Here is a 13,115-nt window from a genome sequence, read left to right as displayed (position 1 = left end):
AATCAGACTTCCTTTCTCTACCTGTCACTAGGCATCTGCATGTTCCTGAATGAGATACTTATCTCAGCTTCCTGTCTTTTAATGGCCCCTCTCCTCCAGTGCACGGCCAGCCATTAAATAATTAATTAAAGAATTTTTTCTTAGGGAACCTAGAGAGCACAAACGCGCTCTAAAATGTTCCCAGCGTAGACTTGGGAGATGCCTGTTTAGCATCGCCATTGATGGGAGTTAAATTAGAGTGTTTCATTAATTGGAACTGAATTGCTAACCTGGCAAGAATCCTAATGAGCTTGCGCCACAAAGCAGCCGTATGCACAGGCCTACCCCTCCGCCTCCCGCTCTTAAGACTTTTTTCCTTGAGACCCACAGCGAGTGTGGAATGCGATGTCAATCCGGTCTGTGCGGGTGTATACAGCCCTACTTTGCCTATGGTGGTAGTGGCCCTTACTCTGTGAGAGGCATGTATTCCACTGTCACCCACAAGAGGACCGAAGCCATGGGTTTGGAAAGTGCTGTCTTGGTGGCAGTGTCTCTACCACCACTGAGTGACCCCTCCCCCCTCACACATGCACACAACGTTTCTTTCTTTTGAGATTATAATTAGAACATGCCTCCCTTCCCTTTCCCCCCTCCGATCCTTCCCATGTGGTCCTCCCTGCTCCTCTTCAAAGTCATGGCCTCTGTTTTCACTAATTGTTCTTGCATGTATATATGTATTACATGTACATATATTCCTAAATATGACCTGTTGAGTCCATGTAATGTTACTTGTATGTTTATTTTCAGGGCTGATCATTTGGCACTGGACAGCCAGTTGATGTGCCCCTCCCTGGAGGGCCATGTCTCCTGCTCCCAGCTTTACTCACTCGATACAGTGTCGAGGATTCCTTCCCCCACACCTCACCATAACCCCCCCCCCCCCGCCCGCACTATACCCTCTCCCCCAACACACACACACACACACACACACACACACACACACACACACACACACTCTGGGTTACGAAGCCATGCCTGCTCAGGGGAGATGGGTGGAAGTTGGAAGGAAAAAAAAATGAAGACATCAAAGATCTCCAAAGAGAGGAAGTAAAAACAACATTCCAGGTTATGATGATACTGTCTTCCTGGTGGATTCTGCCTTACCACCATGATATTCACATCGAGATAAAAAGAATATTGATTCTGAATGTCAGTTTGGGAACCCTCTTCGGAGTTCCTATAACTAGGCCGGCTTCCACAAGCATCCTGCTAGACTTTGCTAATGTTAGGCGGTTTGTTGTTTTTGTTTATTTGCTTGTTTTATTTAGAGGCAGGGTTTCACTATCTGGTCCTGGCTGACTTAGAATTTGTTATGTAGACTCCACTGGCCATCAACTCACAGACCTCCTCCTTGCTTCAGAGTGCTAGGACTAAAGGGGTGTCTGCTATGGCGCCCTACAACTGGTAACTAATTCAGTTTTGGTGGCTGATCAAATATTTAGTCACTGGGCTAAATGGGCATGTTTTCAAAGTACTTTGGAATTAGCAGAAACCTGGGAGGTGACGTGGCCACTGCACCCAGTAGAGTTCTTAGACAGCTCATGCGGCAGCTGGAATGTAAATTGTTAAGCTTTTTTTTCTTTTTAAAAATAAAGCTGACAATTCAGTTCTGTGGCCAAACTGAACATACTCCAGTGACTGCATAAGGCTAGTGGTCAGCACACTAGAGTGAGGAGACATGAGGGCTAGTGGTCAGCACATTAGAGTGAAGGCTAGACGTGAGGAGATGCGGCATTTCCACTGTCAGCTGGTCCAGGAGCCTTGCTGAGTTCTCTCTGAGGCAAGTAGATGGGACTTAGGCAAATTAAGTTGACGCTTACCTCAGCTGACGGTTGTGAGGTAGTTTACTAGCTCTTCTAGCGAGACACACACACACACACACACACACACACACACACACACACACACGCACGCACACACACAAAGGAAAGGGGTTAGGGGATGAAAGAGAAGTATTGACTGATTGATTCTACCACTGTGAGCATTCCTGCTTATCCAAGAAACCCAATGAAAAAGCCAGAGTCATTGGTTCCGACCTCCCTGGGCTTCTCTGGTCTTTGTTCTCCTCATGTTTACTTGACCAAACAGCCCAGGTGACTTGCTGAGCAAGCAGAAGCCCTTGGTGAAACACTAGGTGCTTCCTAAAAACCCCTTGGGTTTTATGTATTCTGCAAATACCTCTTATAAAGGAAAGACCTGTGCTTGGTGTAGCCTGTGCATAGAATTGCTAAGGTAGTTTCTCAATACGGAGACTTGATAGCTGTCGCAGGTGTGAATGAAGTTGGCCAATTTTGACTGGCTTGCTGGGGGGGTGGTGGTGCTCTATTTTATAAGTCAACCCCAAGATATCTTCTATCTTCCCCGATATTTATAAAATATGTCTTCTGGGTCATCTAATTTGACACCTGTAAGGAGAAGTATGTGAGCTGAGACAAAATATTTATGGAAGAGGCTGAGGGAGGTAGAGGAACTTGCCTGCGGCCACACAGCTGGTAGCTGGCAGAGTTGGGCTTTGAGTCAGCCTAGAGCAGTGGCTCTCTACCTTTCTAATGCTGAGGACTTTAAATCCAGTTCCTCGTGTTGCACTGACCCTCAACCACAAAATTATTTTCATTGCTATATCTGTAATTTTGCTATTTTATGAATCATAATGTGAAATATCTGTGTCTTCCCATAGTCTCAGGTGACTCCTGTGAAAGGATCATTTGATGCCCAAAGGGGTCATGACCCTCAGGGCAGAACCACTGCTGTATAAAATGGACTCAGCGAGTTGGAGAAGGGACCACAGTAGTTGGGTGGCATGGGACCGGCCCTCAAGGACTTGCTGGTTGCTTGCCTTCCTCCCTCCCTCCCTCCCTCCCTCCCTCCCTCCCTCCCTCCCTCCCTCCCTCCCTCCCTCCTTTCTTTATTGAAAGCAGATGAAGATAGATAGTTACAAGCAACTCATTTTTGTTATTCTAGACCAAGCCGAATGTATTAGTGCTCATGGATGGTGACTAACTGGCGGGGTCCTTTCTATAGCAGGCCTCTTTCCAGTTCTCCAACACCCTGAGCTTTTGCTCTGCCCCTTCCTCTACTCCTGCTCTGTCCCTGCTTCCTGTAGAGCTGTAACTCTAATGGCTTCTGCTCAAGTTCAAAGAGCTTTCCAACTCTATGACCACCGTCGCACCTCTCACCTCTCGTAAAAGCCGGTTCTCTGCTTTTGAAGTGACAAGCACAGTCTGAAACACCTCTGTAATCACCACATTGTCAGCAGCTTTGAATCAGGTCACCATATGCAAAAGGACTAAGGGAAAAGGCTCTCCCAGGTGCAGGGTCATCACAAAGGAGATACTTGTAGACAGAAACTTCAGTTTGTAGAATGTTAGAAGACAAGATGGTGCTTGGTTATGGAGAATACACTGTGCACAATAAGCTAGGTTGTGGATCCAGGTTTGCAGTGGTGTGCTAAAGAGACACAGTCCTCACTGTTATCTTGTGGGGCCTTCAGAAGAAGAGACCATTGATCGTTGCTACTGAGATGATCACAGAGGTGTTTCAGACTGATTGTCACTTCAAAAGCAAAGGATGAGTTTTTATGAGAGGAGTAACATAGCTACTTGAACTGGAATGGTGTTCAAACGAGCAGAAGCTGTTAGAGTTACAGCTACACAGATAGCAGGGCGAGAGTTGGGATGGAGGTGGGAGCAGAGCAAAGGCCTAGGGTGTTGGAGAACTGGAAAGGGGCCTGCGTGTTGCTGATGATGGAGGGTGGGGTGAGGCTGAGGCAGGGAGACACAGGCTGATTAGACTTCATTTACCAGGCCTTTGTTTTAAAAGCTGTCATCAGCCTTCAAAGTGTCTAAAGCAGAGATTACACTGTTGAATGCATTCTTTTTTTTTTTTTAATACCCACAGAATTTATTTATAGTACAGAATTGGATGGATTGTGTTTACTCCAAATTGGTGAATTATATAGTATCACCATGTGAATTCCTAACGTAAAATGTGACTGATTTGGGAGACAATTGCAAAGAGTTAATTCAGTGAAATATCAGTCATTAAGATGGGCCTTAATCTAGCATAACCAGTTCCTTTACAATAAATGGATATTCTGATGTGCCTGTGCAAACAAGTAGGATGATGTGAATGGCACTGCTTTTTATAAAGCAATGAGGAGTTTCAGAAAAGATCAACTATATTTATATCACAAACTTGGAATCCAAGATTCAAATTTTTCATAAAAATTATGATAAAGTATTAAAAGTTTTAAAACATTTGTTTGTTGTAGGCTATAAAATGATACTTATCTCTTAAAAAAATCAATAGAATATCTTTTATTAAGTAAATAAATGTATTTTTTCACAAAAGTAATCATAATATACAATGTTACTGTGTAATAAATTCATAATTTAAAACAGAAATATAAAACTTTCTCAAAGCAATCTCCAGAGCGGGCAAGTGGTGAGAGAATCCTTTCTATTTTTTTTTTTTAGTTTTATTATAAGGTCTTCATGAACGCATACCATATGCTTTGAGTGTATATCCTTTGTTTTTAATTGCTACTCCCTGTCCCCATCACTACGACTATTTGTTTCTTCTTCTTCTTCTTCTTCTTCTTCTTCTTCTTCTTCTTCTTCTTCTTCTTCTTCTTCTTCTTCTTCTTCTTCTTCTTCTTCTTCTTCTTCTTCTTTTTATTAACTTGAGTATTTCTTATTTACATTTCGAGTGTTATTCCCTTTCCTTGTTTCCGGGCAAACATCCCCCTAATCCCTCCCCCTCCCCTTCTTTATGGGTGTTCCCCTCCCAACCCTCCCCCTTGTTGCCCTCCCCCCAACAATCTAGTTCACTGGGGGTTCAGTCTTAGCAGGACCCAGGGCTTCCCCTTCCACTGGTGCTCTTACTAGGATATTCATTGCTTCCTCTGAGGTCAGAGTCCAGGGTCAGTCCATGTATAGTCTTTAGGTAGTGGCTGGTAGAATGCACTCTTAAAAAATTGCTCTGGGGGTTGGGGATTTAGCTCAGTGGTAGAGTGCTTGCTTAGCAAGCGCAAGGCCCTGGGTTCGGTCCCCAGCTCTGAAAAAAAGAAAAAAAAATTGCTCTGGCAGCAGTGTGAATGTTTGAAGCAGGAAATGGTTGTTTTTGTTTTTGTTTCTTTAAGTTCTTGGCTGGAGATGGTGGTGCACAGGGGCAGCAGTTGGGATGAAAGGGAATGGCTAATTCCCAGAGGGATGTAGGAGATGGTGAAGCAGCCAGGAAGGACGGCTTCTGAATGCTGGTGCTTTAATGGGATGGATGGTGGAGCTGGCCTTGATGTCTGGAACTTCAAGAAAAGGCTCATCTTGAGAAAGTTCAGCCTTGGACATCAGACAGGTAGCCGGGTAGAGGGCTTGGAAACTCAGGTTGAGAACTGAGCTGGGCTTAGCTGTCAAAGGTATTGGTGTAAGGAATGCCTGGGCATATGTGAATCCCACCCCTGCCCAGGGAGAAGAGAGCAAGCCAGTCCAGAAACCAACGGAGAGGTGGAGGAACACCCAAAGTACTGGCATATTATGCTGCTGTGGCTGAGTAAAAATGGTTTTAAAAGAGTGTCCCCACCTTTCCTATCTCTAAATCATTTTCCTTATAATGCCCAAATTGATTAAATGGTGGCCCCCATGCACCTCTGGCCCAAGTGAAAGTTGGCTCACTGCATCATTGCTAGTTCTAGATGTGTGGTTTCAGACAGCTGAGTGTCAGAAATTACAAAGGGGGAATTACATTCAAACTAAACACACATGGTCTACTTCATCTTGTTATTCCCCAAACAATATAGTATATGAATTATTTATGTAGCATTTACACTGTGTTAGTCATTCTAAACAATCTAGAGATGATTTAAAGCCTACAGGAAATGTGTATAGGTTGCAAATACTTTTATAGGAGGGCCTGGGTGTCTCTGCAGGGTCCTGGCATCGATCTCCTGTGAACACCAAGAGATGACTGTATATTACTTATTCATGTGATTGTGTGTGTGTGTGTGTGTGTGTGTGTGTGTGTGTGTGTGTGTGTGTGTGTGTGTGGTGCGATACCAGGAACAATAACCTCTTTTGCTCTCTCCTATGTCACTGACCCTTTTTGGCTGCCACTATGGCCTGCTCCCAATTTGAGTTTACTTAACCCAGGAAGGACTGAGCCTGTGTGGTCTCTGCAACTGTGCAGTTCTACATCAGACTCTCCAGACTGATGGCAGCAGGATACTGTTCTGAGTTAAGGGCACGCAGGTCGATCGTTAGCCTGTGGTAGGTGCTGGTGTGTGAGTCAAGCACCCGGAGCTGAAGGGCGCCCTGTCTAGCCGGCTGCCACAGCCCTCACTGCTGTTCTTGTTGCAGGATGTCTGGTGCGCCTCCGAGTTACTCCTTCGTGGCTTTGCCACCTCGAGCCAAGGATGGTCTGGTGGTGTTTGGGAAAAATTCAGCGCGGCCCAGAGATGAAGTGCAGGAGGTCGTGTACTTCCCAGCTGTTGACCATGAAGCTGAGAGCAAAGTTGAGGTAAGCAATAAGAGGTGGCCCTCTGATCCTTCAAATGTCTTCCTCTGGCTTCACCTTAAGCACCAGCTTTTCCCCAGAAGCCTGCGTACCGTTCAGACGGTCCCGTCACTTCCACTCCTGACGCTTTTCATGCAGATGTGCTCAGAGCCTTAACAACAAGGGCACCTGGAGAATTCTGTGTTCACAATTGTCTTATGGTTAAGGAAAAATATTTACCATAACTCCACAGACAAACCTGGAAAACAAGATAGATTCATCAAAATCTCCTCACTCAGTTTCTCTTCTCTTCATAAAAAAACCTTAAAATCAGCATCTTCCTGCCTCAGCCTCCTGGGTGCTGGGATTATGGGATTACAAGAGTACACCAAGGCAGCTGGGCTGCTTTTTTTTCCCAACAGAATTCATAGTGTGGTGTCTTAGTTACTTTTCTGTTGCTGTGGTGAAACACCGTGACCAAACCAACTTACAAAAGGAAGGGTTTGTTTGGGTCAGAAGGGTAAGAGTTTGTCGCCATCACAGTGGGAGAGCCTGGCAGCAGACAGGCATCTGGAGCAGCAAGCCAAGTGCTCACATCTCTAACCAAAAGCAGGAAGCAAAGAGCACTCTGGGAGTCCCACATGGCTTTTAAAAGCCCAAAGTCCACCCTCAGGGATACACTTCCTCCAGTCAGACCATATGTTCCAAACCCATCCAAACAGTACCACACACTAGGGACCTAGTACTCAAACATCTGAGCCTGTAGGACATTCACATTGCAGCCAACACACTTGGAGGTCGGAAGGTGCAGTATGCACGACATAGACTTCATTGTGTAGCTTCACACTCAGTGGCAGTGCCGCGGCCCCACACTGGGATTGGCCATTGGGTTGTTTTCTAGTTCCTCACTGCTGCCAGCAGTGCAGGATGAGTAGTGGCCATTTAAAACTCTACCGCAATGTCTGGTTTTCTGTATTTCGATCGTGTTAGAGATTGTCCATCATTTTCTATTTTGAGTCTTTGGGTGCTTTAACTTTTCATTTTTAAAGGTACTACTTTGGGGTACATGATCAGGAATGAGATTCCAGGTCATAATCTAAGTAAACGTGTGATCGTATTTCTTCCCATAGGTGGCTTACTGTTTGCACGTCCACCAGAAATGCATGGCAGTGTGAGTCTCTGTGTTTCTCAAGTGCGTTATTGGACTTTCCTGATGGTTATCTTACATAATTCTAAATCCAGCTAATTTACCAGATTCTGTGTCAACTTTGGCCAAGGATTCTTTTGCAGTTTCCAGGTGTCCCATTATGGCCTCCGAGGAGGGGTCCTTTGTTTCCTATACCTCTGGTTATTTTCTTGTAGGATTGTGTTGGGTTCTATGTTGAATGCAATAGGTAGTGGTGCCTTTGCCACGGCCTGATCGAGTGGGGATGCCTTTAGACACCCACATCAGGATGCTGGTGTGGGGACCAAGACTTGTACAGCTTCATTGTATCAAAATCTCTGCATACATTCCCATTTAAATGTTTTAAAAATAGGTCAGAGGTACGTGCTAAATTCTGTTGAAGTTTTCTTTTTTTTTTTTTTAAACCCGTTATGGGGAGGATTGCCTAATTCCTTCCTTTCTATTCCTTTGGAAAATTGAATGCTTCTTAGTTATGGTATATTTGTTAGTGTGTTTAAATGGTAATTGTTAAATGATTAAGAATTTGCAAAGAAAAACTGGACTAATAAGTGAACAAGCTCTTTCTTACTATACTGCTTAGTTGGAAAAAAAATAAAAGATTTTCCTCACATCCTGCTTGGTTTTAAAAGTGCAGTTACCAACATGTTGGGTGCTTTCTGAACAACCATTTCTGCTTCAATCTTTTAAGTACACATTAGCACCAAAAGGTCACAGACCCCGATGAGGAGCTGCCTGTTGTGAGGAAGGTAGAGTTGGGTGTGACTTGGTGTAGTCATTCCCGTACAGGATGATGAGCCCTGGCTCCAACCTTCAGTGGAATTCTCGAGCAGGTGTAGAGCTTCTTTGGTGAGCTTGTCAGAGTCCACTGTCCATTCTCGTCACTTGGATGGGAATGGTTTTCTTTTCTAGGGACAGGACAGACGTCATGGATGAAACTTGCTGGCTTGAGTTGTTGCCCTCTCCTGTCTGCTTTCCTGAATATCTTTACCCCTCCCCCATCCTGACTGTAGAGACATATAAACTGAAACAGACTTGTAGTTTTTACAGGTTGGATTTAAATTCCCAAAGGCAGTGGTGTCAAGTACCACCCCACGTGTACTTCTCATAATGTGAAGAGTGTTCCTCACAGGCAGGTTGGGGTCCGCATCATTCACCCCCTCCACAAACATGGATGCTGCTGATGGCTGGGGATTGCTCTGACCACTGGGTCTTGGAGAATTGGTGATACTGAGTGATTTCCAGGGCTGGATAATAAGATGGTGTTGTTTTTTTCTGTCAGTCCATGAACTCTATGCTAAGAACTCAGTCATCTGCCCTGCTAGGAGGTATTCAAGTAGTCCTCATATGAAGACAGGCCCCTCATGGATGAAACCTGGGGACTCGAAGCATTCACTGTCCGCACGTAGAAGAAAGACCTTTGGGTTGCTCAAGTCCCCAGACACTGGTGTGGAGAGGAGACACAGTGTCTGGCTGTTTGCTGTGCACATGCCTGATCCATTCAATCTATGAGCACAATAAATGGTTGTGAATGCCATTTGCTTTAGAGATAATTTGTTAAGTAACCATAGTATCTATAATATTATACAGAAACCTAGTATAAAATGTCTGAGATCACAATTTTATAGGGCTCATGGTTGCTCCATCAAAGAACCCTGGTTCGAATCCCAGAACCCACATGGCAGCTCACAACTGTCCCTGACTCCAGTTCCCAGGGCTCTGGTGCCCTTTTCTGGACTCCTCAGGCACCAGAGATACTTCTGGTGCACACCAGGCATGCACCTAGACAAAGCACACATAACTTTTTAAAAATAGTTAAAGAAACAGTTTCAGAAAGCTTGTTTTCTTTCTTCATTAACAAGCTAACTGGCATTCTGCTGACACACCAAGAATCATCTCAGGAAACAGACATGATTCTGTTCACTGGCCAACCCATGAGGTGTTACCATGTGCCCTTGCATAGATGGAGGCAGGGGTTGATAACATCTAGCAGTCAGTCTCCACGACGCCCCTAACCTCTTCTCCACACTGCACACCTACGTCGTGAGAGGCCGCCGCATGCATGTCTATTTGGCAGGTAAAATAATACCTCAGGTGAAACCACATCTGTGTCTCTATTGCATTGTCTCTTTTGTCTGTCCACACCACTGCATACTCAACAGTTCACACTGGAAGCGAGGACAGAGGCTGGCCCTCTCCACCTTCCCATGTCCCAGGATGCACAGGGACAGCTGTCACTGCATCTCCTCCCCACCGTTCCCATCCCACTCATACGGTCCTCCTGGTCTGCCTCCTGTTATTCTCTTCTTCCTGGCAGCCACCTCTCTCTGCCTCGGATCCTTCCTCTTGAAAGACCACCAGCAGTTTGTCTACAGAGTGTTTGGCTGGATGACGGTCAGGGCTGACATGTGTGTCGTGTAGAACTCTTTTCAAGTTGCACCCTGTCCAGTTTTTTTCCTTCCTCTCTTTTTTAAAATATTAAAGTTAAAAAAAAACAACCTAGCAGCACTGTGTTTGCAAGAACATGAGCAGAAAGTAACTTCCCACAGACCGCTCATTTGTGCCCGTCTCCCCATTGCCAGCCTCCTGCGTCAGTCGGGTGTGTTTGCTGTAAGTGATGGATGGATACCGAGATGGGCTACGTCATCTCATTTACGTTTACCTGTCTTTGCTCCTAGTCACCCATTCAGCTTGAAGCCTAGACCCCAGCTACGCCGAGCTCTTGCCATTTCTTAGACGAGCAACTCATATCCCCTGTCTTTTGATCTTCCTATCACTGCTGAGAATGCCCTTCCTTCCTCTCTTGCCTCATTTAGTTGTTAGACTCCTGCCAACTAAATCCTTCAAGGTCTGTATACCCAAATGTCCTTTTTCTTCTAGTCTGAGACTTCCCTACAGATATGGAACATGTTATGGCTGACCTTCCATTGTAAATCATGTGATGCTCACAGTACCCTGAGGCCAACACAGTGAGTTCCGACCTGGTGACCTCTGTTGCCTTTTCTCTCCTTTAGCAATGTGGGTCCCTGGGGATCAAGCTCAGGTCTCCGGGCTGGGCTGCAAATCTCCCTAGTGAGCTATCTCGATGACTCACAATCTGAATCTTAAGTGACTTACAAAGGCTCCTGTGTTGGAGGCCTGGTCCACAGATGGTGGTGATGTTGAGAAGCAGGGGAAACTTTGGAGACCTGTTTGGATGCAGTGAGTCTCTGGAGGCCCAGGTCTCTCTCTTTCTCTGCTTCCTGATCACCATGGCATGAGCAGTTGTGCCCTATCACATGCACACCGCCATGATGCTCAGGCTCAGAGACAACAAGCAGAGTGGCCACTCATGGGAGCCTGAACCAAAGCAAACCATGGTCACTGGCACAGGGCCTCAGTGGCCGAATTGTCATTGTCATTTGTGTCTCAGCCTGCTTTTTAGCCTTCCTCTTGCCCCTTTAACTTCTTATACTTATGAGTCTCCATTTTATACTTGTCAAAAGTACAGAATGCCCCCCCTTTTTTTTATATATCTGCCACTATGAACCTCAACCACTACCATGAGACTTCCCATAGAAACACTCTACCACACAGACTTAAAACAAAAACTCTGAGAGCTTCTCACAAGAAACAGTCAGGGGCTGGAGAGATGGCTCTGTGGTTAAGAGCACTGCTGCTCTTGCAAAGGACCCAGGTTCATCACCCACATGGATGTTCACAGCCGTCTGTGACACCAGTTCCAGAAGATCTGATGCCCTCTTCTGACTTTTCACGGGCGCCAGGCTCACACACAGTGCACAAGTACACGAAGGCAAAACATTCGTGCACATAAAATAAAAATGAACCTAAAATTTATTTTTGATATCATCATTTAATAAAATCAGCATCTCACCCCTCTCATGCTGGTTAAGAGCATGATCCTAAAGTTTTTAGGCACATGGGTCCTGAGGTTTGCTTGGAAACTCTACGAGGGTGTTAAAGTGGCCTCCTGACATGACAGCTTGTGTGTCCTTCCACATTGCTCCCATCTTGTTTGTCCACCTACCCTTCTGTCTCTCCACCCACCCTTCCTCTTCCTATCAGTCACCCCCATGTACCTGTCACTCTGCTTGAGATGCTAAGAATAAGAAATGGGTTCCCCAGCACAAGATTCTCAGTTCTAAATTGACACTGAATGCCTTTGTTCCAACCCACGGCTGGAGGACTGAAACATCTGAGTTTGATATTCTTTAGTTCTTCAACGAGGAGTCTCAGCTTATAACAGCATTTTAGCCTTCCTTGGATGAAGAGTAGGATGAATAAGACCTTTTTCTATTTATTACTATGTGTAAGAACCATTGTAGAAAGTATTTAAATCCCCACTCAGGGCTTCTACCCCACCTTTGGTTATTGAGTTTCCAGATAAAAATCACATTCCCAGCCTTTATATTTACAATGAGCCTTAATGAACACCAGAGCTGGGCCGCTGCCTGCCCTCCATGCTGTCAGCATCTACTTTCCTACCGATAACCCCGAGTTATTACTTCCTATGTTCCATGGCTGCTTCTCCTCCTTCCTCTCTTGCACCTTCTTCCTTCTTGTGGTCCTCCTTTCCTGCCAAGCCTTCAAAACCTAAACCCCATTTTTGTCTCTTCTGCCCAGCTATTGGCTGTCCAATTCACCAACCAGAATTAACTTGGGGGTAGGATCACAGGGGCAAGTGCAGACTCCGGGTCTTGGGGGTCTGCACTGAGCATGACAATAGACAATAAATGACAAAATGTCAACAATGAGCTGCACTAATCTCCGGGTGATTCTAATTTTAAAGTAGATACCAATGAAGTCAGCACCTGTATTTATCCTTGAAAGCCCTCTGTGATGTCTGGGGATGTTGCATTGCTGTGAATCATTGCTCATGACTCATCTCTGTCTTAAGGCAAGCATGTGTGGAGCTCTTCCTGGATGGGGAGAGGAAGCAGATGAACAACTTCCTGGGTTATGTTGTACTGTGTACGTGTGTCTCTGTGTGTGCGTATATATGTCTGTGGACATTTATTCTTATATGGCCAGATCTTCTCTTTAGGAAAGCATTGTACCAACATTAGAATACCATTTCATTAAAAAAAATGAGTTATTAGTAAAGTTCATATTTATATTTGGTTCATATATATTTATTTATATTAACAGTAAATGTTAATAGCAGAGTTAGATTCAACCCGTAATACATTCAGAAAGAGTCTGGGCTGCTTGGTAATGAACCTCAATCTCCATTATTTTGCAATTTGTTACTTCCCTTGTTTAGTTTTTGAAGGCCCATTTTAATTTATGTCCATTTTTTTTCTTATCATGGTGGACTTGCAAGGCACAGGAGCCTCAATGGGGCTATTTAACCTCCATGATTTGGGATGAACTTTTGGTAAATTCTTTCTCTTCCTCCCCAGGGAAC

At 44.9% G+C, this 13,115-nt stretch overlaps 1 protein-coding gene across 4 annotated transcripts in view; it reads left to right on the top strand.

The window, feature by feature from the left end:
• The window catches only part of Scrn1 (secernin 1), a 63,380-nt gene that overhangs the window by 11,992 nt on the left and 38,273 nt on the right, over positions 1-13,115 (top strand). For all 4 annotated transcript variants that reach the window (XR_015685790.1, XM_087659030.1, XM_087659029.1 and 1 more), the window contains 1 exon segment: positions 6,390-6,549. Coding sequence is in view for 3 of the 4 variants with exons in the window: in XM_087659030.1 (XP_087515156.1) it covers positions 6,391-6,549 (159 nt within the window). In the remaining variant the exon portion in view is untranslated.

The sequence above is a fragment of the Rattus norvegicus genome, chromosome 4 (genome assembly GCF_021556685.1).
Source record: "Rattus norvegicus strain SHRSP/BbbUtx chromosome 4, alternate assembly SHRSP_T2T, whole genome shotgun sequence".
Taxonomy (NCBI): domain Eukaryota; kingdom Metazoa; phylum Chordata; class Mammalia; order Rodentia; family Muridae; genus Rattus; species Rattus norvegicus.
This window is presented reverse-complemented; position numbering and strand designations above follow the sequence as displayed.